Genomic DNA, 26682 nt, shown 5'->3' with positions numbered 1-26682 from the left:
TCCAGCAGTCTCTATAATTGTCTATCTTGATCTCGGAGATGTTGCGTTTAGCCATTCAATCAATCAGTCAATCAATCAATCAATCAGTGAAGTCATGAAGAACTGACGAGATCCCTGAATAAATTCTTTCCAGCATTCTCTATTGTCTTTCATAATCTCGGCGATGTCTTGCGTCTCCAAGAGACCAGTGCCCTTTCTCAGTAAAATTAATGTATACAACGTACATGATTTATGTCCACCTGAGTCTCCATATTGGTCTCCCTCGATCCTCGATCACAGAGGAAGTCATAATAATGACATGAAAAATTTATATTCAACACTTGCCATGCAGGTTAATTGGTCCGTGGTTTTTTAGCAGTATTTCAATTTTGTGACGAAGCATACATGTCATTCAAAGAATGTTCAATATTCAGAAAACGACGAAAGACGCCAATATTGTGTAATTGCAACTCTTGATGATAAGAACATTAAAACATTCACCAGTTTAAATATCGAAGAAATATCGTGTTTTGTCTACTCTGTATTCTGCCGGCGTGGTCACTTTGAATTTTGAGTTTGAGTGCATGTCTGCATTAATTTTGCTAACATTACACACGAAAGTGGTCAGATATTATACGTAATTTTAAAGATACAACAAGAAGTAATCATACGCAAGCAGCCAATTAGAATTAATCATTTGCATTTTACGTGATCCTGATCTTTGATAAAGAACTGAAATAGGTATCAGTTGAGAGTGCAGCAGAACGCCATGTTTACTGAAAGTATACATTATTGATATGTATTTTGATGGCGTCTTCTGGAACCAAGGGATATTTATATCACGTGGACGCCCGCACACATGAACATGATACACGTGTCAGGTCGTTAACCCTTTCACGCTCACAACCTCAAATTGTATACTAGATAGGTTGGCGATGGCAGTGGCAGGGACATAGGAGAGGAGAGTGAAGGCTATGGAAACACACTTGGTGTGGTGTAGTCTACGTAATTCTATAGACTATACGATAGGAAATAAGCCGTCTATATTATATTTGTAATTTTGTGCCTTTAAGCGCGTGTGTGGGTGTGATGCATGTCTATCGTGTAATTACTATCATGTACGTGTGATCACCCTTAACTTTGTGACGGACCCCCATTGATTGTAGAGAGTTCTCCTTTGTACATTTGACATAATGAGCTAGGACGTTCTTATGTTTCTAAATGCCCGTATAGTGATACTTTGTATACTGTGAATATGAATGTATCGAGACTATGATTCGAGCATTCGTTGGGCAGAAAAAAAGAAGGCGAAAAACAGCCAAAAGTCAGATGAAAGTCATAGTACCATTCCGTGCACCAGAATCGCCCACTTTATCGTGTTTAAAAGAAGCTTAAACCCTTCTTTTCAGTGCTTCACTTCTTCTCTAAATCACAAAAGTATTAAAATCAATTTTTCTGTGATTTTTCTTTTTTTTCAGCGAGTACTCGGAGTCTTATATCTAAGTGTCTTGTTTCACCATGGTGTCCCCGATTTAACTTAAAAACAAGAAGAAAAAAAAAACAGTTGGGGCTCTTTCAAGAGGATGGGTACGCACAACCTTGGTGAATGCAGCCAGTAGACGATCAAGATCCCAAGTCTGGCCAGCCCTTCATCGAAATAGATTACAGATTTTATCGTCTTAACCGAGACGACCGCATGCACCTTACTGGCTTCATCGGATCTATAACGCAGTCAGCCTCGCCTATATATCGAATTCTAAAGAACTGAAGAAAAACCTTTGACTTACGTGAATTTCGACCTACACAATAGAATTACCACCTTTTTTCGAATATTCATCCGGAGAGATGTTTCACTTAGCCAATTTTTCGACTTGTAAGGGGTGGGGTGGACTAGGTGAGGTTGACTGTGTATCTAGACCCTTTGTATGCGTGTTATAAAGCCCGCATGGTGAGTCTCGAATAGGACTTAAGGGGAAAAAAACCTGAAAGCTGCTCACAAGACAAATTACGACGTGAATGAATAGATAACTCTTGCAGGTCTCCCTGTTTTTATAAGACGGACCACCGGCCAGAGACGACAGGTGCAAAAAAGCAGTAAGAATCCATTCATTCTGTGGGCATACTACAGCGTTCAAGGAAAGTTTGACATGGCGGTGAAGTGGTTTTTAAAGATTGGTATACCTCTACTTGTATTTGTACCATCGTCACAAAGTTCTCTGGATATTGCAGGTAAGCGCCATTTTATTGTCAGCATTTGAAAAAGAAAGAAAGAAAGAGATAATTTGATTGCTGTATAGATATTTACTATGCATTTGATATTATGTTAAGAGTAGAGTCATTCATATGGGCTTTCTTCAAATTAGAGAGTGATGTAAATTGAAATAAAGGGCTATGAGTAATAACGAAAGCACCGTGAAGGACCTTCCGTAGAAGAAGATGACGAGCAGCTGACGAGAAAGGAGAATGAGAGGGAGGAGGAAACACAGTTACAAGGTCTTTCAATTTCGTTGATGATGAGACAATGATTTGTTTATACCAGGGAGATGAGTATACGCTGCTTCGAGAATATACAGTTAATGACTCTAGTATATATAGTCTTCAAAAAAAAATTATGTTTATGGTGACAAATTAAGTCTTTTTCTATCAGTCGATCTCTCTTCCGCTCCCCAGAAGTATAATGATTTTTTGAAACTATTGATACTTGTCATTACAAGACTGTTATTTCCAGTCACAACACTCGATCTTTTTAGTTAGGTTCGTCTCGAAGTGAGACTCAAGTTTACAACTCCACAAAAAGCCAATCCCTGTAGCTGAACGAGAAATTGATCCATCTAGCGCAAAGCGGTATAAAAAGTGTTAAGAAACACAACATTATCTTTGGGACATTGCAAAACGGCGAGAATGTTCACAAAGTACATGAAGTAGTTTTCAGGCTGCGGCTTTGCTTTAAGCTTGAAACACAAACCAAGCCAAAACTAACTACTCCACAATGAGCACTGCCACTAAAGCCCATATTCCATCAACAAAATTATGCTTGTTCTTGTCTACACACCTCGGATTTTTGTAATGGCCAGTGATAGTTCTGCATGCTCTGATCAACTTTGCACACATACAGTATAAACCGCATTGCAACTGCAATCTGGATTTTGTCGTCTTTTGCTGGTCAGATGGGCACTAAGCAGAATTTTCGTGATAATTGAAGGACGTTACTTATTTTTCTCTCTTCTATATATGTCTCTAGTATTCTGAATCAGAAAGAGTAAATAAAACTTGATTCAAGACCACCCAGTAACTATTTGACCTAATAAACATTACGTGTTTCCTTTGCAAAATGCAAATGTATTTCTCTTGGAATATGGGGGCGAGTTTACGACATGAGAAAACTTGATAGATATCGATGACTGTCAATAACGCCCGGGAGAAGTAACAAAGAATGATGCGCAGACAAATGACACTGGAAAGTTATAACTCAGCCCTTCTATCCAACCCATCCTCCATTTTGCCCCGACAAAAAAGTGAAGTGATATGAATAAAGAGAAAGGGGAGCGGTAGTAAGATTCAGAGACCAGTGGACTTTAGTAGTAGGTGTTGCGAATCGTGCAATTTCAGTTTCAGTGTAAGTTTCAGTACATTTTATATATCCACTTATATTAAACAAAAATAAGTATGACAATATCAAACAATTTCACAAGTCATGGACATATTATAAACAGGAGTTCTCAGTGCATAATCACATGAATAATGCATATATTTCATGACGACAAATCTTTAAGTATATACAGGTGGAGGAGACCGTTTGTCAATAAGCAAATCGCTTGACTTGGACAACGGCCTCTAAACATTACGGCTTGGAACGATTCTACTTTTGTTTTTTTTTTAACTGAAGGAACAGAACACATACACATATAGAATAAATAAAACTTTCAAGTATTTTAAATGTCATTTGACCGAAAAGGACAATACAAGGTGGAATAAAAAGACCCCAAAAAGATACCCATAATCCCCCCCCCCCCAAAAAAAAAAAAAAAACGGGAATAAGTGACAAGAATAAGGACAACCCGAGTAGGAAAAGCAGAGAGAAGAGAAGAGAAGTACAGAGATGAGAAGAAAAGTAAAGGGAAAAAATTAACGTCTTCTACTCCATTTTCTCTCTTCTTACGTGAAAGTACTTTGCAGCATCTGTAATCCACTGATTCCAAGAGTGTTAAAACTATAATACACCAGTGATGCCTTTACAAAAGTGCGCTTATCTCGGTAAGAAGGCTCAAGGATTACGTGGCGCCCTTTGACGCCCCGTTGCGTAAAGTATCACAAATTTCTTTTGTTGGAAGTTTTATATTTAAGGAGTTTGTTGGTGTTGTTTCATTTTTGATTTTTTTTTTTGCAAGAAGTAACATGAGACTTGTCATAAGACACGACATGATATCTACGTCTATGAGCAATGATTCTCTTCAGCGTGGAAACATTAATTCACCTACCACATCGCGAAGCGACGTGTAACAGGATCTCACCTGCGTCGTTTATTCTAATTTATTGTCTGGTTCTGATGGGCCGTGGGGAGATGTGACGGATACGACACTGCCAAAATGTTGTCTTGAGTTGTTGGGTTTTTTTTTTTCACGGTGTATACCTTAAGTCGTACATGAGATGGCTGATGTTTTGATCTCTTTTCTAATCAATGACATGAACTCAATAATGTTATGCATGTTCACCCCTGATGTTCACCGTGTTTTTTCTACTGTGCGTATCAATAAATAAATAAATCAAGATAGATAGATTGTTATAAGTCCACCACATCTCTGGAGACTGTTCGGTAACTTTCTAAAGTTAATGCGGTAGGCTTTCCTTTATTTTTTTCTTTTTATCTCGTCATTCTTGTCTGTCAGCCCAACAAAACCTGAGTGACGGCTTTATAGAAGCTCTAAAGAGAGCAGAGAAGCACTTCTTGAACTTGACACATTTCCAGAGCGAAGCGAGAGCTGATGTCAAGGAGGTGAGAATTTTATCGTCACTTAACACTGATCACCTGCGGCATCACATCGATACGAGTACTTGGAAAAGAACTACTAGTAATCTGCCCAAGATTCGAGCAATTGTCAAGGATATTTCCGAGTTTATTTTGTTATATCTGTTGAATCTCACTTGGAGTCATCGTGAGGTTAAGGAATAGAAATGTGATGTCTCTGAAAGAATTAACACAAAATTGTTCTTTACTGATATTAAGCCTACTGTTTCCCATCGGGAGCAGTGATTTAAGAAAATGTTATCGCATTTTGGTGCATACGTGTATATAGGTCAGTTGTATCACAAAAAATCCTAAAGAATTTCGCACTAAAGCCTAACATAAGGAATGAATAATCTTATTATAACTATCGTTAACATTTTGTATATCTAACAATTTTACATTTGTTGTTTCTATACCTAACTATCATTTTAAAATGATTTTGAAGCAGTAAAGGCTGTTTTTTTTTTATTCATCTGCAAATGGTAAATAATACCTTTAATCAATAAGGTTTACAGCACCAATCAATGTTAAAGGAAGTCCTATGACTGCTATAACCTATTGAAATCTTTGAGCATACTGAGGTTCAGCATCAAGGAGGAAATGAGTGATTTGTATCTGTAAATGAACAGTATATTCCGAAAGGATGCTTATGTTATCAAATGATGGCGAATTCTTTGTCGTCATGAATTCAGACAACATGATCTGGAAAAAGAGAATTTTGATTCTGACCTTGTTTAATTTACCTTACCTGACTGCCTGAAAGGATGTGAAAATTGCCTTCACTGTCAAATATAACGATTTCGACCACCTGCAATTTAATTCGTTTGCTCTGAACACCAGAGTGTGTGTGTGTACATCGTAGATGTGTGTGCGTGTGGGGGGGGGGGGGGTTGTCATTTTTTAAGATACACTGCTACCAAGTCATAATTTGCATCATTATCATTATCATCACCATGCATGGCATCGCCTAGATTGGATCCAACTTTTCTTGCCCGCCTTCTACTTCGCCGACAATACCCACATCAGGTAAGCCCGGATGATGTCTTGAAACTTTTACACTATACAGTCATGATGACATACAGGATTGACGGACCCCCGCAGACACTTTTTGATAATATGTTATGGATAATCATTATAACAATTATATTTCAAACATATATAATATAGAAGAAAGACATTCCTTTGATTGGCCAAAGGTTCTGCCCCGGGATTCTGCTGAGCAAAGGACGGGAGTGGGGGTGGGGGGGGGGGGGGAGAAGGGAGAGGAGAGAGTTGTCCTGTGACAAGTCCAAGATATATAAGAAACATATAAAAGAAAGAAATTCCTTTGATTTGCCAAAAGTTCTGCCTCGGGATTCTTCCGAGCAAAGGAAGAGGGTGGGAGGGGGAAGAGGAGAGAGTTATCCCATATGACCAGGCAAAGAGCACTCCCCATCCTAACCCCACAACCTGGCAAGGCCCTGACATCACACAGACAAGCGAACGTTTATGGCCCCATTTATTGTCCCCGCCGAACGAGTTCGAGCAGGGGACTATGAAACGGGCTCCGTACGTGTGTGTGTCCGTGTGTGTGTCCGTCCGTGCGTCCGTGTGTCCGTGTGTGCGTCCGTGTTTGATCAAAATCTTCAATTTTTATTTCTCTGTCATTTATCAGCCAATTTTGATTCTGTTTGCTTTATATGATAGCACTACATGGGAGCTTTGAAACTTCTACACAGAATTTCAGTTGTGACCTTTGACCTTGACCTTTGACCCATATTGTACATTTTGCTACAAAATGCTACTTCTTCGCCATTTCTAACCCGATTTCGATTCCGTTTGCTTTATGTGATGGCACTAGTGGAGGGCTTCAAAACTTCTACACAGAATTTTGACCTTTGACTTCTTTGACCTTTGACCTTGATTTTTTGACCTGTATTGTACATTTTGCTACAAAATGCTACTCCTTCGCCATTTCTAACCCGATTTCGATTCCGTTTGCTTTATGTGATGGCACTAGTGAAGGGCTTCAAAACTTCTACACAGAATTTTGACCTTTGACTTCTTTGACCTTTGACCTTGATTTTTGACCTATATTGTACATTGACTACAAAATGCTACTCCTTCGCCATTTCTAACCCGATTTCGATTCCGTTTGCTTTATGTGATGGCACTCGATGAGGGCTTCAAAACTCCTACACAGAATTTTGACCTTTGACTCCTTTGACCTTTGACCTTGATTTTTTACCGATGTTGTACATTTTGCTACAAAATGCTACTCCTTCGCCATTTCTAACCCAATTTCGATTCCGTTTGCTTTATGTGATGGCACTAGGTGAGGGCTTCAAAACTTCTACACGGAATTTAGACCTTTGACCTTGATTTTTCACCTGTATTGTACATTTTGCTACAAAATGCTACTTCCGGCGGGGACATATATTACGCACCGCGTAATTTCTACTTTTCCTTGTTATAATTATTATGACATCAATTACGATAATGACTTTCAGTAGTGTCCGATGGAGTAGGCCTATATTCATTCAGACTTTAGACTTACATCGTAACAGACTCATAAAAAGATATAGTGGGGTGGCTTAGTGACAAATATACTGATAATCGTGACACGCCGGACAAAAGTGTCATTTTTTCCTCAGACATTGGTATATATATGAGGATCAAAATTAGGGGGTGCTCCAAGAAATCCGCTAACAGAAAAAATGAGAAAATGCCCTTAATTTGTACATAACAATAATGTCTGAATTCAAAGACTATACACAGGGCATTCGCCAGGTTTCTGTACAATGCAATGCAATGTACATGGTTGCTAGTCTTAAAATTCAGACCCATAATACGACATATTATGTGCATGTTTACAGTAATACACCATTTTTACTGGTTTTCCTATGGTAACAGGTGGTTAGTCTGTGTTGCAGACCTGAGGGAGGTGTGTTGGAATAGTCCAGTTTTCTTAAGCACCTTTTCATTGAATAATTTCATATAATTTCTTGTAAAGGATTTTTTTAGTACTGTCTACCTCCTGTAGAGAAATGGCAAAGAGTGACATGTGACTCTGGCTCAGATACTTTAAATCTTGGGCAATGACTGAGCCAGGTGTAGGACTATGTCACAGTTCATTTTTTCTCCCAGAACTACTAGTTTACCAGTAGAAGAGCTGCATATTCCATTGAGAACTTAAGGTTTTGGGTATTGCCCTACATATTTCCTAACAAATTTAACCCGTTTCCTCCAAGATTGTGTGAATTCCATAGGTTTAGCGCAGGGATTACCTGGTTCCCGTAAGCAATTTTTATAGTCCGCACCTCCCCTCTTTATATGTTTCTTATTTCTTATGGGGGTTATTCAAATGTTTAAAAAAGTTAAAAGTCTGCTTTCATAGATAAAGTTGAATTTAGACAATTTGAATATTTTTAAAGATATATTGATATTTGTAATTTCACTCATAAAGACTTAAAGCGGTTTGAATATTTTTGGTCTGATAGCTATGTATAGACATGTTATTAAAAAGTAAAAGCAATGTTTGATTGGTTCACATTATCCAAAGAGGGTGGGATGTAGTTGGCTGGTGAACAAAGTCTATGGGGAAGTTTAAAAAGTTGATAGAAATAAAACAAAATCGGCATAGAGCAGAATCTAAATCACAATATGATATGACAAAATTCCCGACCCCAAAGGCGGTTGATTCTATGATGCTTTATGTCAAAATACATTCCACCCAAAAATACATGTGATTGATAGGAGGAAAAAGTATAGCACATTAAAAACAATATAGTTCAACTAACCCCATTAGTCCAGCAGCATAATGAAATGATTGTTAAGTTTTATCGCCTTGTCAATTGAAGATGATGTTACATAATGACAATTATCAAAGTCAGGTAGATCTACTAGTATATCAAGAAACCAAAAAGAAGGGGTGGGGTGGGGAGAGAAGAATGAAGTAAGTTATTAGTATCTGTAGTTTTGGTTTTCAGTATATTCATTTTAATTTCCTTAATTTCCGTTAGGTCATCATGGATTGGAGCATTTGTGTACTAGTAATCTGCCAGGAACAAACACAAGAAAAACTTAAAGGTCCTATATATACACTTTTGGGAGAGTGACTTGAAAAAAATGTTCAGGATATCACATTTTATGCATAATATGTGTAGGTCTGGGGGCATTTCATGAAGCATTTTGTCCGACAAGTTGTCGGACAAATTTGCTCTCTGCCAATCAGATGCAAGGATTTCTGTAGTTTGTAACAGTTTGTCAGAAAAATATCTGACCAAACTGCTTCATGAAATGCCCCCCTGTTGTATCACAAGACATCCTACCATATACAGTTTTTGCAATCAAAGCAAACATATAAAGAGATATCAGTATTTTTCTCATTAAAGCATAAATGCGGACGGTTTAGTCTGGAAACATGTTATCATAGAAATATTGTTCACATTTTGTGTTATTAACAATACTTAACATTGATTATACAGATTCATTTTTTTTTTACAGAGGTTCTTTCTATCCGTAACTCACACTTAAGAATAATTTTCAAGCACTAATTTTGGGTTTTTGCCTTTAATTATCCACAAAAAGGAGGACTCAATGCATAAAAGGTGTATGCTTTATTTTTGGAAAATGTTGAGGAGATCAGGAAAATAATATATATTGATGTAGATTTTGGACCTGAAGGAGCAGTTGAAGCATTTTTAAGAAACAATGCCTTGTGGCATCGTTCTTATCATCAAAAATTAATAATGACAAACTCAAATGAAAATTGGAGGGGGGAAGAAAAGATGAACATAATGACATGAGACAGCTTGGTAAAGATTAAACGCTAAAATAGACAATGCAGCCTCTTTTCTCAGTTCATACTTATCCAGAGTGTGTGCTTTCTTTCCAGTACCGGTATTATTATTTAGATAGGTTAGGGGAATCCCTTTGAATTGTGTGATACATCATTTTAAAGCTTACAGTCTGCTCTTTCAGAATCTGTCCTTAAAGGACAAGTCCACCTTCATGCGCACGTGGATTCAGTGAATACAACAATATTAGTAGGACACATCACAGAAAGCTTGGAAAAAATCGTACAATCCGTTCAAAAGTTATGATTTTTTAAGGTATCTGCACAGTCGCGGCTGGATGAAAAGACTACCACAGTGTATGATGTCACATGCGCACATTCTAAGGAAAATGAAATGAGAATTTCACAAAACCATACTTTTTGAATAAAGTTCACATAGTTTCTTTGACTTGCTAGTGACGTATGTCAAGGGTAATATTATTCCCCCTGCCTTCTGAAAGAGAAGTCGAGTATCCTTTTGTAAGCGAAAATAATTTATGCTGAATTTTCTTTATTCATTCTTTATATCGTTGTACACATGTGATATTACAAGGTATAGTAGTCTTCTCATCCAGCCTCGACTGCATGAGCAGAAACTTCAAAAATTCATAACTTTAGAACGGATTGTCCAATTTTCCTCAAACTCTCACTGATGTGTTCTACTATTGTTGCTGCATTCACTCAACCCACATGCTATAAAGGTGACAAATCTTTGTCTGGCGACTTTTTTGTTGATCAATAATACCAACCCTGATGGAAATCTCTTCAAATTCATAAGTTCTGAAGTCTCCTTTAAGTTTAACCAAAATCTATATATGTAGTTGCCATGGCAACATACCACTTAACACTAATGAAAAGTATTTCAAACCTCTATACATCCCGTTGATCAGTTGTACCTATTCAAATGGAATCTCTTCCAAACTGGAAAATAGCCTCCTGTAACTAACTTCAATTAAAAACCCTAGTTTTGGGTTGCCATGGCAACGCACAAATCAACAATTATATTTGACCCCTGGTTTATACTCTTGGTACCTTCTATACAACGTTCATATCAAATTTTGTGAAAATTGAATCTTCCTACCTGGAGAAATAAACAAAAACATGATTTTTAGAAAAAGTTCATTGACCTTTGACCTTTGGAAATTTCACCCCAAATTCAATCAAAATATTTTACTTGTTCTCAATATTCTTCCTGCCAAGTTTTATCCAGATTGGATATTCCTGACCTGAGAAATAGCCAAAAAACCTATTTCACAAATAAAGGTCATTGACCTTTGACCTCTAACCTCCTTCCCAGCATCAATTTTCTTGGAGCACCCTATTTTTTGAGAAGGTACATCATGAAGTACCTTTGGTGAAAAAATCATGCTTTTGTCCGCCGTGTCACGATAATTTCACTAAGCCACCCCACTAATATAAGTACTCTGTAACGCATGTTTTCCCATTAATATATACGCGATTTTGCAGAGAACAGAAGATGGTAGAATATTCTGACTAACGCAGATCAAAATGTCAACATTCATGACAACTTCTGGGCCCCGTTGCTAGACGAACTCGAGTTGCTTGTACTAGTATACGCGAAGTGTCTTGCAACGGGGCCCAGGTATATGTCATAGCCATCAAATCATTACAGTACTGCGAAACTTATGTAGGCCCTCTTCATTGCCAGGGAGCAATTTGAAAGTAAACGAATAGTTTCACATTTTAATTCACATAAACATGATTTAATGAAATTTTAGCAGAATTTACGTAAAACTGATTCACAATTATCATGATAAGCAAACTTCCAAAATTGTGAATCAGTTTATGAACGGGATTGAACAACCTGGCTGCTATCTGTGATATCATTAAATATTATTTTAATGGAAATATTCGTTCTAACTTTCGTTCATTTTGACTGAATAATTTTAAAAAAAAGATATAGTATATTTCTATATTAATCACATTATATCTATGTTCATATTTACATTTATATATTGCACTAGAGGAGTTAATGGCTTCTTATCTGCAAAGTGCCATAATCCGATGCTACACTGATTGGTGTCTTTATATATGCTTGCTTTTATGTTACAACCACACACCATTCAGTGCATCTCTTGAGACCTGGTGACATCAAAGTGGTAGCGGCGATGGGTGATTCACTTACGGTTGGTATCTCCGTTTCGAATGTTTCCGAACTTTTGTCTTTCTTCTGGGTATTGTCATTATACTGTTTCCCCTTTAAACTTTACTCAGACTGTTCCACTGACATCACGAAATGATGTAACCTTCTTATCAAGTGATGACGAAACATTGATTTGTCAAAACGTATAAAGAACAAAAAACAAAACAAAACAAATCAAAAATTTTATAACGAATCATCCGATTTTCTTCAAACTTCACTGATGTGTTCTTGATATTAACTGAATCCACACCTAACAATCCTGAATTTCTTCTTCCTCCTAATATTGATCCATTGCCTCAGGCTGGTTACGCCGCAAAAGCTTCTACCTTCCAACTGGTGTATTGGGAATATCCTGGTGTTTCTGCGAGGTAAGCCGCGCTAAATCTCGAAGAAAAGAATAGCACAAATTGACCTACATTGTGTATAGTAGCTCACCATTTTCGTTACACTATTAGTCCAGTCAATCTAGCGCTTTTTAGGGGGTAACCCACCACTAATCGCAACAGTAGGAATTTCACTGCAGTGCAAGTCGTTGAGGCCTCCTGAACACCATACTAAAAGTCCCAAAAAATCCAGTGGGGCAAAATAGTAAAATTTGCATAATATGCAAATTAGCACCTGTAATGAGAGAAAATTGACAGATCTTAGCTTCCCGTTATCCAATTTTAAAGATTTAAATGTATAAACTTACATTTTGTAGGTCAATGAACACGATGGATGCCTTTTCGAATTGGTCATGCAAAAATAATTTACATAAAATGCAAATTAGCGGTAGCTGTAAGAGTACATTCATAACAACAGTACTCACGTTGGCATAACGCACGTTTTGCATAAGGGGACGCGGGGTTGAGGGGGTAACTTAGGGCGCCTCACAAGGGGCCGCTTTTAATGTGCACCCCTTTTTACCCACGCCGATGAAAATCGGCAGGGGGTTATGTAAAGGGTTCCGTATGTTTGTTTGTTTGTTTGTTTGTTTTTTTGTTTTTTTGTTTGTTTGTTTGTTTGTTTGTTTGTTTGTTTGTTTGTTTGTTTGTTTGTTTGTTTGTGTACAAGATAACAAGAGAACGGGTAAACGGATTTGCACGAAATGTTCAGGGAATGTTTGGATAATGACAGGAAAGAATCGATTAGATTTTGGTGATAATCGGTTGACCCTTGCAAATTCTGTGTGACCTTGAAGTTTTGACCCCATGGTATAGTGACCATTCCGAAAATTTCCCGTTTCTCACTTTGCGATTTTCCGCTACCATACGAAGACATAAACTCCCCAACGATCCGACTTCGCTGCTCAAATGTTCGTAAGAATTCCGAAATTTACGTTTAGGCCTATTTGAGGGACTATGTCCTTCTAGATTTATGAAAGTTCGTTCTCCGTCATCACAAACTGGCCCGTATTTTGATGATTTTTCAAATTAACATTGATTGTTTTTTTCGTTGGAGGAGCATTTTGCTCGGTCGCAGTCACACTGCACGATATGCGTGCTCAATGTCAATGCGTGTGCAAGGCCGCTGAAAATGCATCGCGCTCTACACTGTTGGTGCAAAATTGCACCGGGGACGTTGCGGCGCTCGTTGGTGGCCGAATACTGGTGCAGTAGACATTTGCATTCAACCCTTGCATTGAATAATTCCCGTAGACACTAATCATAGGGGTAATTGCCTAGGGGGTACGTAAATTTTGTTTTTCTTTTTTGCTTTTGTGGATACCATCAAAGATCGTACACTCATACGACCTTTGATATTTGATGATTTTTCAAATTAACATTGTTTTTTTCGTTGGAGGAGCATTTTGCTCGGTCGCAGTCACACTGCACGATATGCGTGCTCAATGTCAATGCGTGTGCAAGGCCGCTGAAAATGCATCGCGCTCTACACTGTTGGTGCAAAATTGCACCGGGGACGTTGCGGCGCTCGTTGGTGGCCGAATACTGGTGCAGTAGACATTTGCATTCAACCCTTGCATTGAATAATTCCCGTAGACACTAATCATAGGGGTAATTGCCTAGGGGGTACGTAAATTTTGTTTTTCTTTTTTGCTTTTGTGGATACCATCAAAGATCGTACACTCATACGACCTTTGATATCATCACACTCTCGGCTTGCTATAATCAAAATATCCCGCAAGAAAACGGCGTATTTCTCGATTTTTAGCGCTTTTTCCGCGACCCGTCGCGTAGACAATACTCTTAAAACTGGACTTCATTCGCGCGCGCTTGGAAAAGTTCCGATTCTGCACTTTTGACGGTGGAATTTGGGATTTTCGATGGATTTTTGGAGGAGACTTAAGGACTTTCCTGTACGTGAATGAGTGTTAATACCGTATGTGTAATTATGTGATTTGCGTGTGATGTGACTGTAGAACCAAAGATCGTACACTTCAGTGTACGATCTTTGGTAGAACTCACTGGCTGGTGATAAAGCACACTGGCAATTAAGTGGCCGAATTCTGGTAGATGACCGAATGCACATTATGTTTACCCCCACTTTGTACTTAGGCGTGGGTCTGCCGCCTTTGACGGCCCCTCTCTAGTTACTATATAAGTATTGTAAAGCAATGTATCCTGCATTGATTACATTGCATTTCTTGGAAACAAAAGTACCCTTGCTATAAGGCACGATCGAATTTTGATAGCATGTACGTTTGGAACATATATATTTGCGTTATATGATATTATATGTTTTCTATATTGCCAAGTGAATAAAGGGCACTTTGGGGGCACACGCCACAGGATTGACCTTCAATAAGCACCCTCTTTATTGCATACATCTTATAAAGCAAATCTTCTTCTATCATTTTCGTGACTTTTCGTTTATATAAGAGTGTATTTTCTGCATTGCCGGACCTGCTGTTAAAACCGCTCACGCTAGAACAAATGTATTTGGGTTGCTAATATCTGTATTTCGTAATAAAGGGGTGTGCGTAGGCGTGCATTTAGACACCTCCCCAGAGATTACCTTTGATTGTTCACCTCTTTGACAATGTAGTTATTGTAGAGCAATGTTTCCTCTATTAATTAGTTGCATTTTTTTGGAAACAAAAGTGCCTTTGCTATAAGGCATTTCGAATTTCGAAAACATGTACGTTTGGAACATATATATATTCGCATTATTATGATAATTTTATTATATGTTTTCTATATTGCTGTGAGGGTGGGTTGTTTTTTGGCACATCCCACAGGGTTGCCGTTTAATGCGCACCCTCTTCACTGTATAGATCTTGTAAAGTTAAGTCTCTTCTATCATTTCCATTACTCGTCATCGATGAAAATTGTATTTGCTGTATTGCCGGGACTACTTTTACAACCATTCACGCTAGAACAACAGTATACGCGTTGCTAATATCTGTGTTTTGCACTAAGGGGACGTGAGCGTAGGTGTAAATTTGGACACTTCCCAATGGATTACTTTTGAATGTTCATCCTCTTGACAATAAAGTTATTGTAGAGTAATGTCTTCTCTATTAATTAGTTGCATTTCTTGGAAACAAAAGTGCCTTCGATATACGGCATGATGGAATTTTAGAAACATGTACGTTTGGAACATATATATATTCCCGTTGTTATGACAATAAGTTTTCTATATTGCCGTGATGGTGGAATATTATTTGACACATCCACAGGGTTGTCGTCTAATGTGCATCCTCTTCACTGTATGGATCTTGTAAAGTTAAGCCTCTTCTATCAATTCCATGAATTTTCATTGATAAAAAGTGCATTTGCTGTATTGCCGGGACTACTTTTAAAACCATACATGCTTTATAGAACAATGGTGTTTGCGTTGCTAATATCTGTGTTTTGTCTTAAGGGGGCATGAGCGTAGATGTAACTTTGGACCATTCCCAAGGGATTGTCTTTTGATGTTCACCCTTTTAACAATATGGATATTGTAGAGCGATGTCTCCTCTATTAACTAAAACATATTTTTGAAAACAAAAGTGCCCTTAATGTACGGCGCGATCGAAATTTGAAAACATGTACGTTTGGTACACATAGTATTCGCGTTAATGATATTCAATGTTTTCTATATTGCCACGAGGGTGGTGTACTTTGGGGCACATCCCACAGGATTGACATTTAATGTGCATCCTCTCACTGCATAGATATTGTGAAGCAATGCTTTTTCTATCATTTCCACGACAGTCACTGACATAAAAGTGTGTAACTGTAACAGTATTGCCGGAACTACTTCATGCACGAAAGAACGTCGGTATTTGCGTTCATAGTATCCTTGCGTTGTAATTACGAGGCTTGAGCGGAGGTGTAATTTTGGAAGACTTCTTAAGGGATTGCTTTGGATAATTGTTCACCCTTTTGACAATATAGTTAATGTAGAGCAATTTTTCTTCTTGTAATTAAATTGCATTTCTTGAAAACAAAAGGGCAATTGCTGTACAACCGTAACGACTATATGAAGGCATGGTATATTGGAACATATTCGTGCTATGTGGTAGTGCATGTTTCCTATATTGCCCTGGGGGTTAAATGACTTTTAACACATCCCACTCTGTTGCCTTTGAATGTGCATCCCTTTGACTATATGATTATTGTAAAGTAGTGTCTCTACCATTCAAAAATCATGAAAAGTAAAGTGTCTTATTTACCACCCGGCAAAACGACTTTCTATATGCATGTTCAACTGAGTTTGATTTGGCATATAATGCATGTTTTGTTAACCTGTTTTGGGACCACGACGGTCAGGGTAGGAGTATCTGGGCACTTCCCAAGGGCTTGCGTTTGAATGTCCACCTTTTTGACAAAATAGATATTGTAAAGCAACGTCCCCTATTACCTTAATTGCATTTTAACGAAAATAAAAGCGTTTGTGCTATACAGGCGGAAGAACTTTTCAGAGGCATGTACCCATGGAACATTTTTCGCGGTTGTATATTGTACCACGTTTTTCACTGCCGTTACTTTGAGCACCTCCCACAAGGTGGTCTCTGCAAGTGAACCCTTTGTACTGTATGGATATTGTAGATCAATGTTGTTATTTTATCTTTACCCCGGCAATTTTTATAGAAATAGAAGTGTCTTGATATGGCAGGAATTAAATTCAATACAATAAATTATTCAATTCAATTTTTATTTCATTTTTCGACAATAGACATCACTTTTTTTGGAACAGAAAATGAGGTGCGTAAAACTATGTAGGATGAAAAGAATGTACAATGATTGTATAGCACCTTATAAATATTTATACGTAGTCATAAAACTCAAGTGATAGTCATAAAACTTTTTGAGACATGCACTTTTTGAACGACTGTAATTGCGTTGGTATTTGCGTTATAAGGTCATGTATAGAGGCAATTAATGTGGGCACTTCCCATATAGGAGGCTCCCTTCGAATGGTCACCACTTTAACTATGTCAGTGTAAGTCAAAATTGCAGAGCAATATATCTTCTGTTAACCTCATTGAATTTCATTAAATAAAAGTTTCTTTGCTAGAGGACCAGAAGGACTGTTGAAAGGCATGTACTTATAGAACATAATTATGTATTTGCGTCGGTACATGATCATTGCATGTCTTAGACTGCCTTTGGAAGGGGTAACTTTGGGTACCCTCCACGTGGTTGCCCTCGTATGTGAACTATTTTTACCTTATAGATATTGTGAAACAATAATTCTTCTATAACTTTCACTGAATTTTAATGGATAAATGAAACAAAAAGGACGTTATAGAGTTTTTTTCGCTTCAAACAGCTGTATTCACGTGCGTATGATTATGTTTTGTACCGGGCCGTGAGGTTATAGGGATAAATTTGGGTAACTCCCTGCGAGTCGCTTTGACTGTGCACCACCTTTTATTCAAAAAGATATACACATTGTAGAAAAATATCTCCGCTGTCAGTGCCAATTCTATTTCATGGAAATAAAAGAGTCTTTGCTAGACGGCCGAACGACTTAAAAAAAAAATGTACGCTTAGAACAACCGAAATCGCGTTGGTTGATGCATGTTCTGTAATTGGTCGTGTCGATAATATGATCGATAGGGGTAACTTTGGTCACTACCCACAGGGTTTCCTTTGACTGTGCTATCTTCAATATCTCAAAACCCTCAAGGATGCAAGAGCTGAATCATCAAGATTCGAATAAATCACCCTCCAAATAGAGTTCATTCATTACAAAATTGGAGATATAGATGTTGACACTTGTTTAATTTCGTACTTTGATTCTACGTAATTGATGGATTAGCTATCATTATCTGTCTGATGACAAAATTGTAATTTGCGTAATATTATTCATGCTAGGTTACTAATGCTGTAGAGTTTATTTTTGGTGAAGAGAAACTGAAATATCACATTTGAACACTCTTAATATGCTCATATCGGGCGCTTTGAAGCATTTGAATATTCCGTTGGCTCGGTACCCTTTCCATATCATGCAAACGAGGCCCAGATTATGTACATGGAAATATTTGCAGCGCACTAACTGACATTGTAAACATAGGTTTCAACACTTTCGGTGTTCCAATCTGAAACCTAGAAGCGTAGTTTTCATGAAAACACTGTATTTTTATCATTATGGGAGCTAATTTGCATATTATGCAAATGAGGTCCAGATTATGTACATGGAAATATTTGCATCGCACTAACTGAGGTTTCAACACTTTTGGTGTTCCAATCTGAAACCTAGTAGCATAGTTTTCTTGGAAACACTATTTTAATCGTTATGGGAGCTAATTTGCATATTATGCAAATGAGGGTCTGATTGTGTACATGGAAATGTTTGCATCGCACTAACTGACATTGTAAACATAGGTTTCAACACTTTCGGTGTTTCAATCTGAAATCTAGAAGCATAGTTTTCATGGAAACACTGTATTTTTATCATTTTGGGAGCTAATTTGCATATTATGCAAATGAAGCCCAGACTATGTACATAGAAATGTTTGCATCGCACTAACTGACATTGTTAACATAGGTTTCGACACTTTCCGTGTTCCAATCTGAAACCTAGAAGCCTAATTTCCATGGAAACATTGTATTTTTTATCGTTATGGGAGCTAATTTGCATATTATGCAAATGAGGTCCAGACAATGTGCATGGAAATGTTTGCATCGCACTAACTGACATTACAAACATGTTCCAACACTTTCGGTGTTCCAATCTGAATCCTAAAAGTCTAGTTTTCATGGAAACACTGCATCTTTATAACTATGGGAGCTAATTTGCATATTATGCAAATTTAGCCGATTTGCCCCACTGGATTTCTTGGGACTTTTAGTATGGTGTTTCGGAGCCCATAACAAGATGCACTGCAGTGGAATTCCTACTGTTGCAATTAGTGGTGGGTGAAACCCTATTTTGACTGGACTATATAGTGGCAGCGGTGGGATGCCAACTTGAACACGTAGGGAGTGGGTCTCGAATATAGCAACTGCTTGAACTTGACACACGTCAATCCCTTTTTACACAAATCTACCTTTTCATTTTGTTCTGATTCTTTCATCTATCTATCTACTTTTTTATCTACCTATATATCAGTCAATTTATTTTTGTACACTGTATGATAAATACACATATATATATATGAATATATATATATATATGTGTGTGTGTGTGTCTTTCTGTTTATCTATCTATGATCTATATCAATATTTACAGAAAAATACACATTGACATGTATGTGTAGGTAGGCTTATGTGTGTGTGCGTGTGTGTGTTTGTCTGTCAGTCTACCTGTCTGAACGTATTATACGTATGATGTATCAGAAATTAGATGGGCTCAGAAGTAAGCATGCACACAACGAACCTTTGGACAAAACGTAAGTTCGCTCTATGCATTATGATGGGGTGATATGTAGATAATTATGAATAATATTTAATAACTAAATATATATGAATGAAACCCATAGCTGTGGTAGCTGCAAGTGCAAATAGTTATGCTAACTTGTGTATGATAAGACATAATCTCTCTTTCTCTCTATCTCTCTCCCTCCCTTCCATCCCAGCATTGGAGGTAACAAAAATCTCGAAGAAGTCATTACACTACCAAGTAAGTGTGATCGATATTATTTTATCTGAGAGTTTTTGTCGTCCTCGCTTGACTCATTGTTAAAAAGTGCACCAGTGCATTTATGCGGTAACCAGAAGACCGGTCAACTGATTTTCATTTGAGTGCAGATATCAAAATAACAAAAACTATTTGTCGGGCTTGTTTTGTAGAGAACAAAAGAGTATGGATCTTTCGCATTCTCTGACAAATCATATCAGGTGACATAAAGTACAGGTATCTCACTTGGCATGGATATTTCTGTAGACATGTTATGCATTATCTATATACGTAAACGTCTTCATGCTTCTTAAAATCCAATCTGTTGTTGGATTCTTTTACTCGATATATACTATAAGCATTTGCCACACTTTTTGGACTGAATCTTCTCGAAATAGATACTACTTACTTTGCTGTTTCTGTAATACGTCATTTATTCCCTTCCCCACTAATTAATGTTGAATGTAATGAGTGCACATGAGGATGGTTAATCTAAGTTATATTCGTAATAATGTGAGTAAAGCGTCTGTGACAAAAACAACAACAATTGAGTTATTCACAATACATGACATACAGACGTCAGTATGTTTTTTTATCACCTAATCCAGCAGTTTCAAACGTGGGAAGAATATCGTCCCATCAAAATTGCCTCTTCCAATGCCTTCTCAACTCTCTTCAGATATTTTCAGAAAGTACAACAGCGACATCTACGGTTTCTCCACTGGGCGGTCAAGGGTCTATACCCATCCTAGCAATAAAAAATTCAATGTTGCAAAATCCGGCGCGGTAGCAAGGTTAGTAGAACATGATAATTGAATAATAATATATAGTATAAATTTTCATTGGCAAAAGGAATATACCTGATGCTACTTTACAGTAGAAAAGATATAACTTATCATGTGTCATGTCTATATTTGCATGGTTGTTCTGTCTCTTTGATATGAAAGTGATCCCAAGAATGACCGGCCAAGATTTTCAGAAAACATCACCAAAAAAAAAAAAAAAAAAAAAAAAAAATGCCCTCCGGTTATTGTTGGCTAGTGTTTTTATTTTCTTTCTTTCTTTTCTGCGAGTTCGATCCATATTTCTTACTATCTGGTGCTATTTTAGCTGACAGTGATTTCATGAAGTTCAAATTATTTGTATACTACGTAATGTATAGGTGCAATGTTAGAAAGATCCCTCTGTCCGGAGGATACTTTTATTCATTTTTTTTTTTTGACGTTATCGCTCTCCTCCGGAAACATGGTGTGAACACAATCCTTTTAAAGGACAGCTAATATCATGTATAAAGGCTTACCAAACGTGGACATAAGGATTCACCATGTTCCAAGAACACATTCTCTTGGAAAAAAACATCAAAAGTAAAACAAAAGTGTCTTTAAATCAATGTCAGATCTAAGCAAAGAATCGTTGATTTTGCAGCTTCTGCTATCTGTTTATTCCCGATTATTATGTGGGTTCAGAGGATGCAGAAATATTAGCAGAACTCCAATAAAGTTTGAGATATTTATGATAGATTATTTCATGGACATTGTGACGGTTTATTTTGTGTCGTAAGCTCCAATTCAATTCAGTTCAATTCAAATTCTATTTCATTTCTCGAAAAGAACATAGACATTTAACTGTCTTTGGTAGCAGCTGACAACACGTTGTCATGAGAACAGAAGTGATAAAGACGAAATAACAATACGCAAGCATCGAAAAATGGAGGGGCCCACTAAAAAGACAAAGCTTGTAGAATGTGGGCCCCTCATACCTGGGCCATCTTCCTATAGTCAATCTCTGCTTATGAAGATGGTCGCCTGCATTTCCAATTATGTACATTTTTTCTTTCTCAAAACTAAATTCAAAGCTTGTCTTCTCATTATAGTGTACCTTTAAGTTGACATTGCTCTATACATTTGTTCTCTTTGTATGCTTCCTTAATGATAGAACTCCAAAGTGTGCATTAATGCATTGGAGTAATTCATACAATTCATGACATTTTGTTAAATTCTGTTGTATATTGTACTGAACTTAAATGGAATGCAAAAATAAGCCATTCTGAACCAAACTAAATATCGAATTATCCATTATTGATTTAATAAAAAAGTTACCGATTGAAAATGCAGAAAAACGTGTGCTGTCATTTGCTGGATATAGGCTATACAAAAATACTTGATGTTACAATAGGGGAATTAGAGGAAGTATAAAGAGAATTCCACATGTTTTAATTTTTCTAGCACATGACTTGCCTCTCTCTCTCTCTCTCTGAAGGCAGGGGTAATAAAGTTGTTTTCCTTAACGAATTGTGTCAACGTCCTTTTCATTGAGACGTCAATTTGTGGATTTTTTTTTTTACAATTAATATTTTCTTTGTATCTTACCATGTTCTCCTACTTTGCTGTCACTAACTGTTGTTAACTTCTTAGCCAGCTTTGACGGCACATGGATTTAACGAAAACTTGAAAATAATTACGCATAACTATTGAAATGATAGCCAGATTTTTCTCAAACTTCCCTGATGTATTTTTCCAATATCATTTCTGCATTCATATATACATGTTCAGGGTCAACTCCCTATTAAATAACACCTATGGCTACTCTTTGACATCGTTTTCCACAGAGACGTACAGAAGCAGGCGAGAGAACTTATCACGATGATGAAAGCTGACAATTCGGTGAACTTCGAGAAGGACTGGAAGTTCATCACGCTCTTCATTGGGGGCAACGATCTTTGTAGTGGTTGCATTTCATCGTACGAAAATACAGCGGAGGAATTCGTCCAGGACGTGGAGAGCGCCATCCAAACGATTCATGATGAGGTAAATATTATATATATACATCATATATATTATATATATAGTATTATATGTATATAGAGAACAAAGAGGTTGGTTACAGGTCATTACTAATACACTGTTAGAAAAAAATCAACAAGGTTGTTTAAAATTTTAAACAACCACAAGTTAACCGGTGAATCGCTCAACTGTTGTTTAAAAATTAAACAACACGTAGTTGTTTAAACGTTTAACCCTTTGTTGTTTAAAAATTCTAAACAACTGTTGTTTAAAAGAAATTTAAACAACTGGGTTGTTTAAAAAAGTTGTTTAAAAATTTAAACAACTGTTGTTTAAAAGTCATTTTATACAACTGGGTTGTTTAAAAATAGTTGTTTAAAAGTCTAAACAACTGTTGTTTAAATGTAATTTTATACAACTGAGTTGTTTAAAAAAAGTTGTTTAAAACTCTAAACAACTGTTGTTTAAAAGTCATTTTATACAACCGGGTTGTTTAAAAGTAATTTTATACAACTGGGTTGTTTAAAGCAAATATTAAATATTCATGTTTAGAATTTATACACTTCTTAATCCCATACTACTGTACAACTCACTTGTATATAAGCACAATATACAAATGTTTATTTTTTGGCCAATTATATATTTCAGCAAATGTTCACTGTCTATATCACTGACAGCGTATCATTAGAAAACCTTCAATCGGTCAATCTGTCCATCGATGTGCAAACATAATACAAATAACAAATTGAGCCAATCAAGAATTGTCTCATCCATTTTCAGAATATATACAGAGTAACAATTCTTCTTATACAGTTAACCTTTGATAAGTCGAAGTTCTCGAGAACCGAGAAAAATGTGTCGACTTGCGCGGATTTAGTAAAAATATGCAGTTTGACTGCAGAGGAAAAATCACAAGCTTTTGTTATGCTTGAGTTAAGTGATTTTCCAGCTGAATTGACCTTGACTCATTTAAAGCTTAGTGTATTGTCAAATGTACATTTTGATTCCACTTACATACAAATGGGGCGCTTAACGCCGTAAAAATCACATTTCACAATATTTCAACTAAACTGCAATGGCAAATTGAATTTGAAACATGCAATAATTAAAGAATTAATTATTATGCATAACATGGATGTGTTCAGCTTGAGATTATCTATACCTGTGCCACATTTAATATTTTGTTGCTTCATTTCTCATATTGTGTGGGTGCATGGGGACCATCAGTTGCCCTCAGATGGGTCCAAAAGGGCTAACTGAATGAACAGTACACAGAGAATGTAATTTTTCAGAATGCTTTTACAGTCCAATGCACACCTTACAGACACATTATCCAGTTTTATAGTGATCATACCCTGACAAGACAAGATAAATCCTGAATGAGTCTTATTTCCTGGAATAATTATCTGATTTTCTTAGAACCACTGACTTTGTTCTTGAAGTGTTTGTCACTATTACATGCGCTTGGAAATCTCATAAGCGAAGCTTAAGGGAATGGCCCTCTAAGGATTTGCTTTTCTGTCCCAATACTGTACTTTGTTGCCCCACTAAGAAAATATTACTGAAGGTATTGCACTACACAGCTTCTCTATTAACTAGATCATTTTTAACAATGTTCAATTTGATGTAACAACATTTTGAATCATTTCAGTTGCAATGCTTTTGGGGAACATCTGCAATAGTAAGTCAGGGGTTATTAGATTATATTTCCTTGACAGTACAATGATGACTGTAAATATACTGCAGATGGAGAAACCATTCACATTAAGAAATAAGTTTTATCTCTTGTGAAAATTCTACTCCATACCTATATTCAGCATATCTGAACAGACCAAATAACATATACAGTACATTGTAATTATAATGAAACTTACTCCTGTTTACTAGTGTAATTTGAGAAGTCATACCTGCTACCAACACACACAGTTTTTTTTTTCATAACTGGGATGTGCCAAGTACAGTACATCTGTCCAGCAAAGATCATCTCTGTCACTCCTGTGATAGAGATGGCAGTAATGAAGATTACTCTATATACAATGAAATAAATTCACAATGGAAATATACATTCTACGAAACAGTTCATCTTGAATTTTATGAAGGTCACATTCAGTACAGAGTGTCACCTCCATTATGCTCAACAGATATGAGGTTTTAATTTCACAATTGCTATATTTCTGAAAATTGACTGTCGTGCTTCAGTATAAACCTGTGAAGATCTTTCCCAATATTTCATTAAGTTACTACTATGCAAAATACCCTTTTTAATTCATTTCTAACCTATCTTTACCACAAGTTTTCAAGGGCCAACATTACCCACTAATAGAACAATCTTCTCATGACCTTTGATCTTTCCATGTAACATGTATCCATTACTTATTGAGTTATAAACAAATAAAACATAGATACCAAACCTTTGCTTTGATGAATGACCTAAAAGTCAACTTTGTCAATTAAACTTCTGATGACCATGAAAATCTCATTCTACGCATCTTATCTTCCTGATTTGAAGAGTTCAGGTATGTCCTGATCTCTCTCACAGAATTGGACGTCACTTTACCACGCATTTTGTACACAACTGTCTCCAAGAACTGCCAGGCAGCAAAACATTGAGCCTGGTACTCTACATCTAGGACATAATGCACTTTGAATGCACAGTCCACAGCCTTTGTCAAAGTTGGAAACAAGAATCCCTGTCTCTCTACAATAGGGAGTTTTCGCAAGCACAACGCGGCCGGGAGTTAAGCGTGTCGTGTGCGAAATTTGCTTCTGCACATGATCAAATCTGAGGAACGTCCCGTCCGGGGGAAAACGAGTACGGTACTTGGCCAAAATAGCGTTCGGTCCCGATGCTGGGCAGGAGTGAGCCAGCCAGTCAGCCAACCAATCAGCGATCTTGTCCCCACGCCTCCGTCCTGTACAGGAAAGCGAAACTGCATAGATACGTGGATGGGAGTCAGAGTACGGGGACTGTCACAAGTGATCGCTTCCTCGTATTCTTGGTCTTCGCGTCGTGTAGCGAAAACTTCCTAATGACAAAGGTTTGCGGTGGCTTCTTCCAGGATCCTCCCATCAGCAAGATGAAGGGCTGTGGTCTCTGCTTCCTGTCAATTTGTCCAATGTAGAAAGCCAGGTCTGTGCCCTCCTGTAAAATGAAATGGAAGTGGAAAAGAAACATGCATATACATCTCGATAAAATCTTGAAATAATCTACGCAGAAGTGTTGGGTTGAGGCATTGGTATAATGAAGTCCATCAGAACAGATATATTTTCCACACCTCTCCAATGTTCAAGGTAGAGTTCATAATAAAGTGCCTGGCCAAATTCTGCAACATTTCATTTGCAAACATATACCCTAAATTGGGTATTTTATGTAGTATATAACATCCATGTATTACATTTTCTATTCTTGCAAGGGCTAACCATGACCTGGCTGAATGAATTTTCAACTGTGTGGCCTATGGGAACTTCTGAAAGGCAATTAATTTTATTGCTGGCAAGCCCAGGCAAAAAGTATTATCAAACAAAAACTACTTCTGAATTGCATTTCATTATTTTGGGTAAGTTACTCTTTCCAATACTAGTAGTATAACAATTTTGTCCACTTACATTGTAGGAATATTAAGGAGTATGCGAGGTCTTTTTTCTTTTTGGTATGGGGGAGGGGGGGGGGGGGGAGAGACACCCTGTATCACATTGGATGTATATGAGTGGTATGTGATATATTTCCAGCATCTTGCTGAATATAATGATACCATAGGTCAAGTGCAATATTTATTGATGAACGGAATATTCCTTGTTGGCGACATTTGGGACCAATTTTGCTTTTCATGCAAATTTTTCCCCCTTTTTATCAAAATGAAAAGGACATATTGATATTGGACAAGTGTGTGATTGAGCAGTCAAACACAAAATAAAGTAAATATGTATGTTGACTATGTAATAT

General features: G+C 37.1%; 1 protein-coding gene across 1 annotated transcript in view; it reads left to right on the top strand.

The window, feature by feature from the left end:
* The first annotated feature begins 2126 nt into the window (after positions 1-2126).
* The window catches only part of LOC139718231 (phospholipase B1, membrane-associated-like), a 36001-nt gene continuing 11445 nt past the window's right edge, over positions 2127-26682 (top strand). Inside the window, exons 1-8 of the mRNA XM_071629709.1 lie at positions 2127-2208; positions 4866-4972; positions 5956-6010; positions 11889-11947; positions 12265-12332; positions 19916-19959; positions 20636-20750; positions 22565-22763. Of these exons, the coding sequence (XP_071485810.1) occupies positions 2127-2208; positions 4866-4972; positions 5956-6010; positions 11889-11947; positions 12265-12332; positions 19916-19959; positions 20636-20750; positions 22565-22763 (729 nt within the window). The remainder of the gene's footprint in view (positions 2209-4865; positions 4973-5955; positions 6011-11888; positions 11948-12264; positions 12333-19915; positions 19960-20635; positions 20751-22564; positions 22764-26682) is intronic.

Source organism: Diadema antillarum, unplaced genomic scaffold, assembly GCF_040938485.1.
Source record: "Diadema antillarum isolate AM-2024a unplaced genomic scaffold, OU_Dant_1.0 scf00000091, whole genome shotgun sequence".
NCBI lineage: Eukaryota > Metazoa > Echinodermata > Echinoidea > Diadematoida > Diadematidae > Diadema > Diadema antillarum.
Note: the sequence above shows the minus strand (reverse complement) of the source record. Positions and strands in the feature narration are given on the sequence as shown.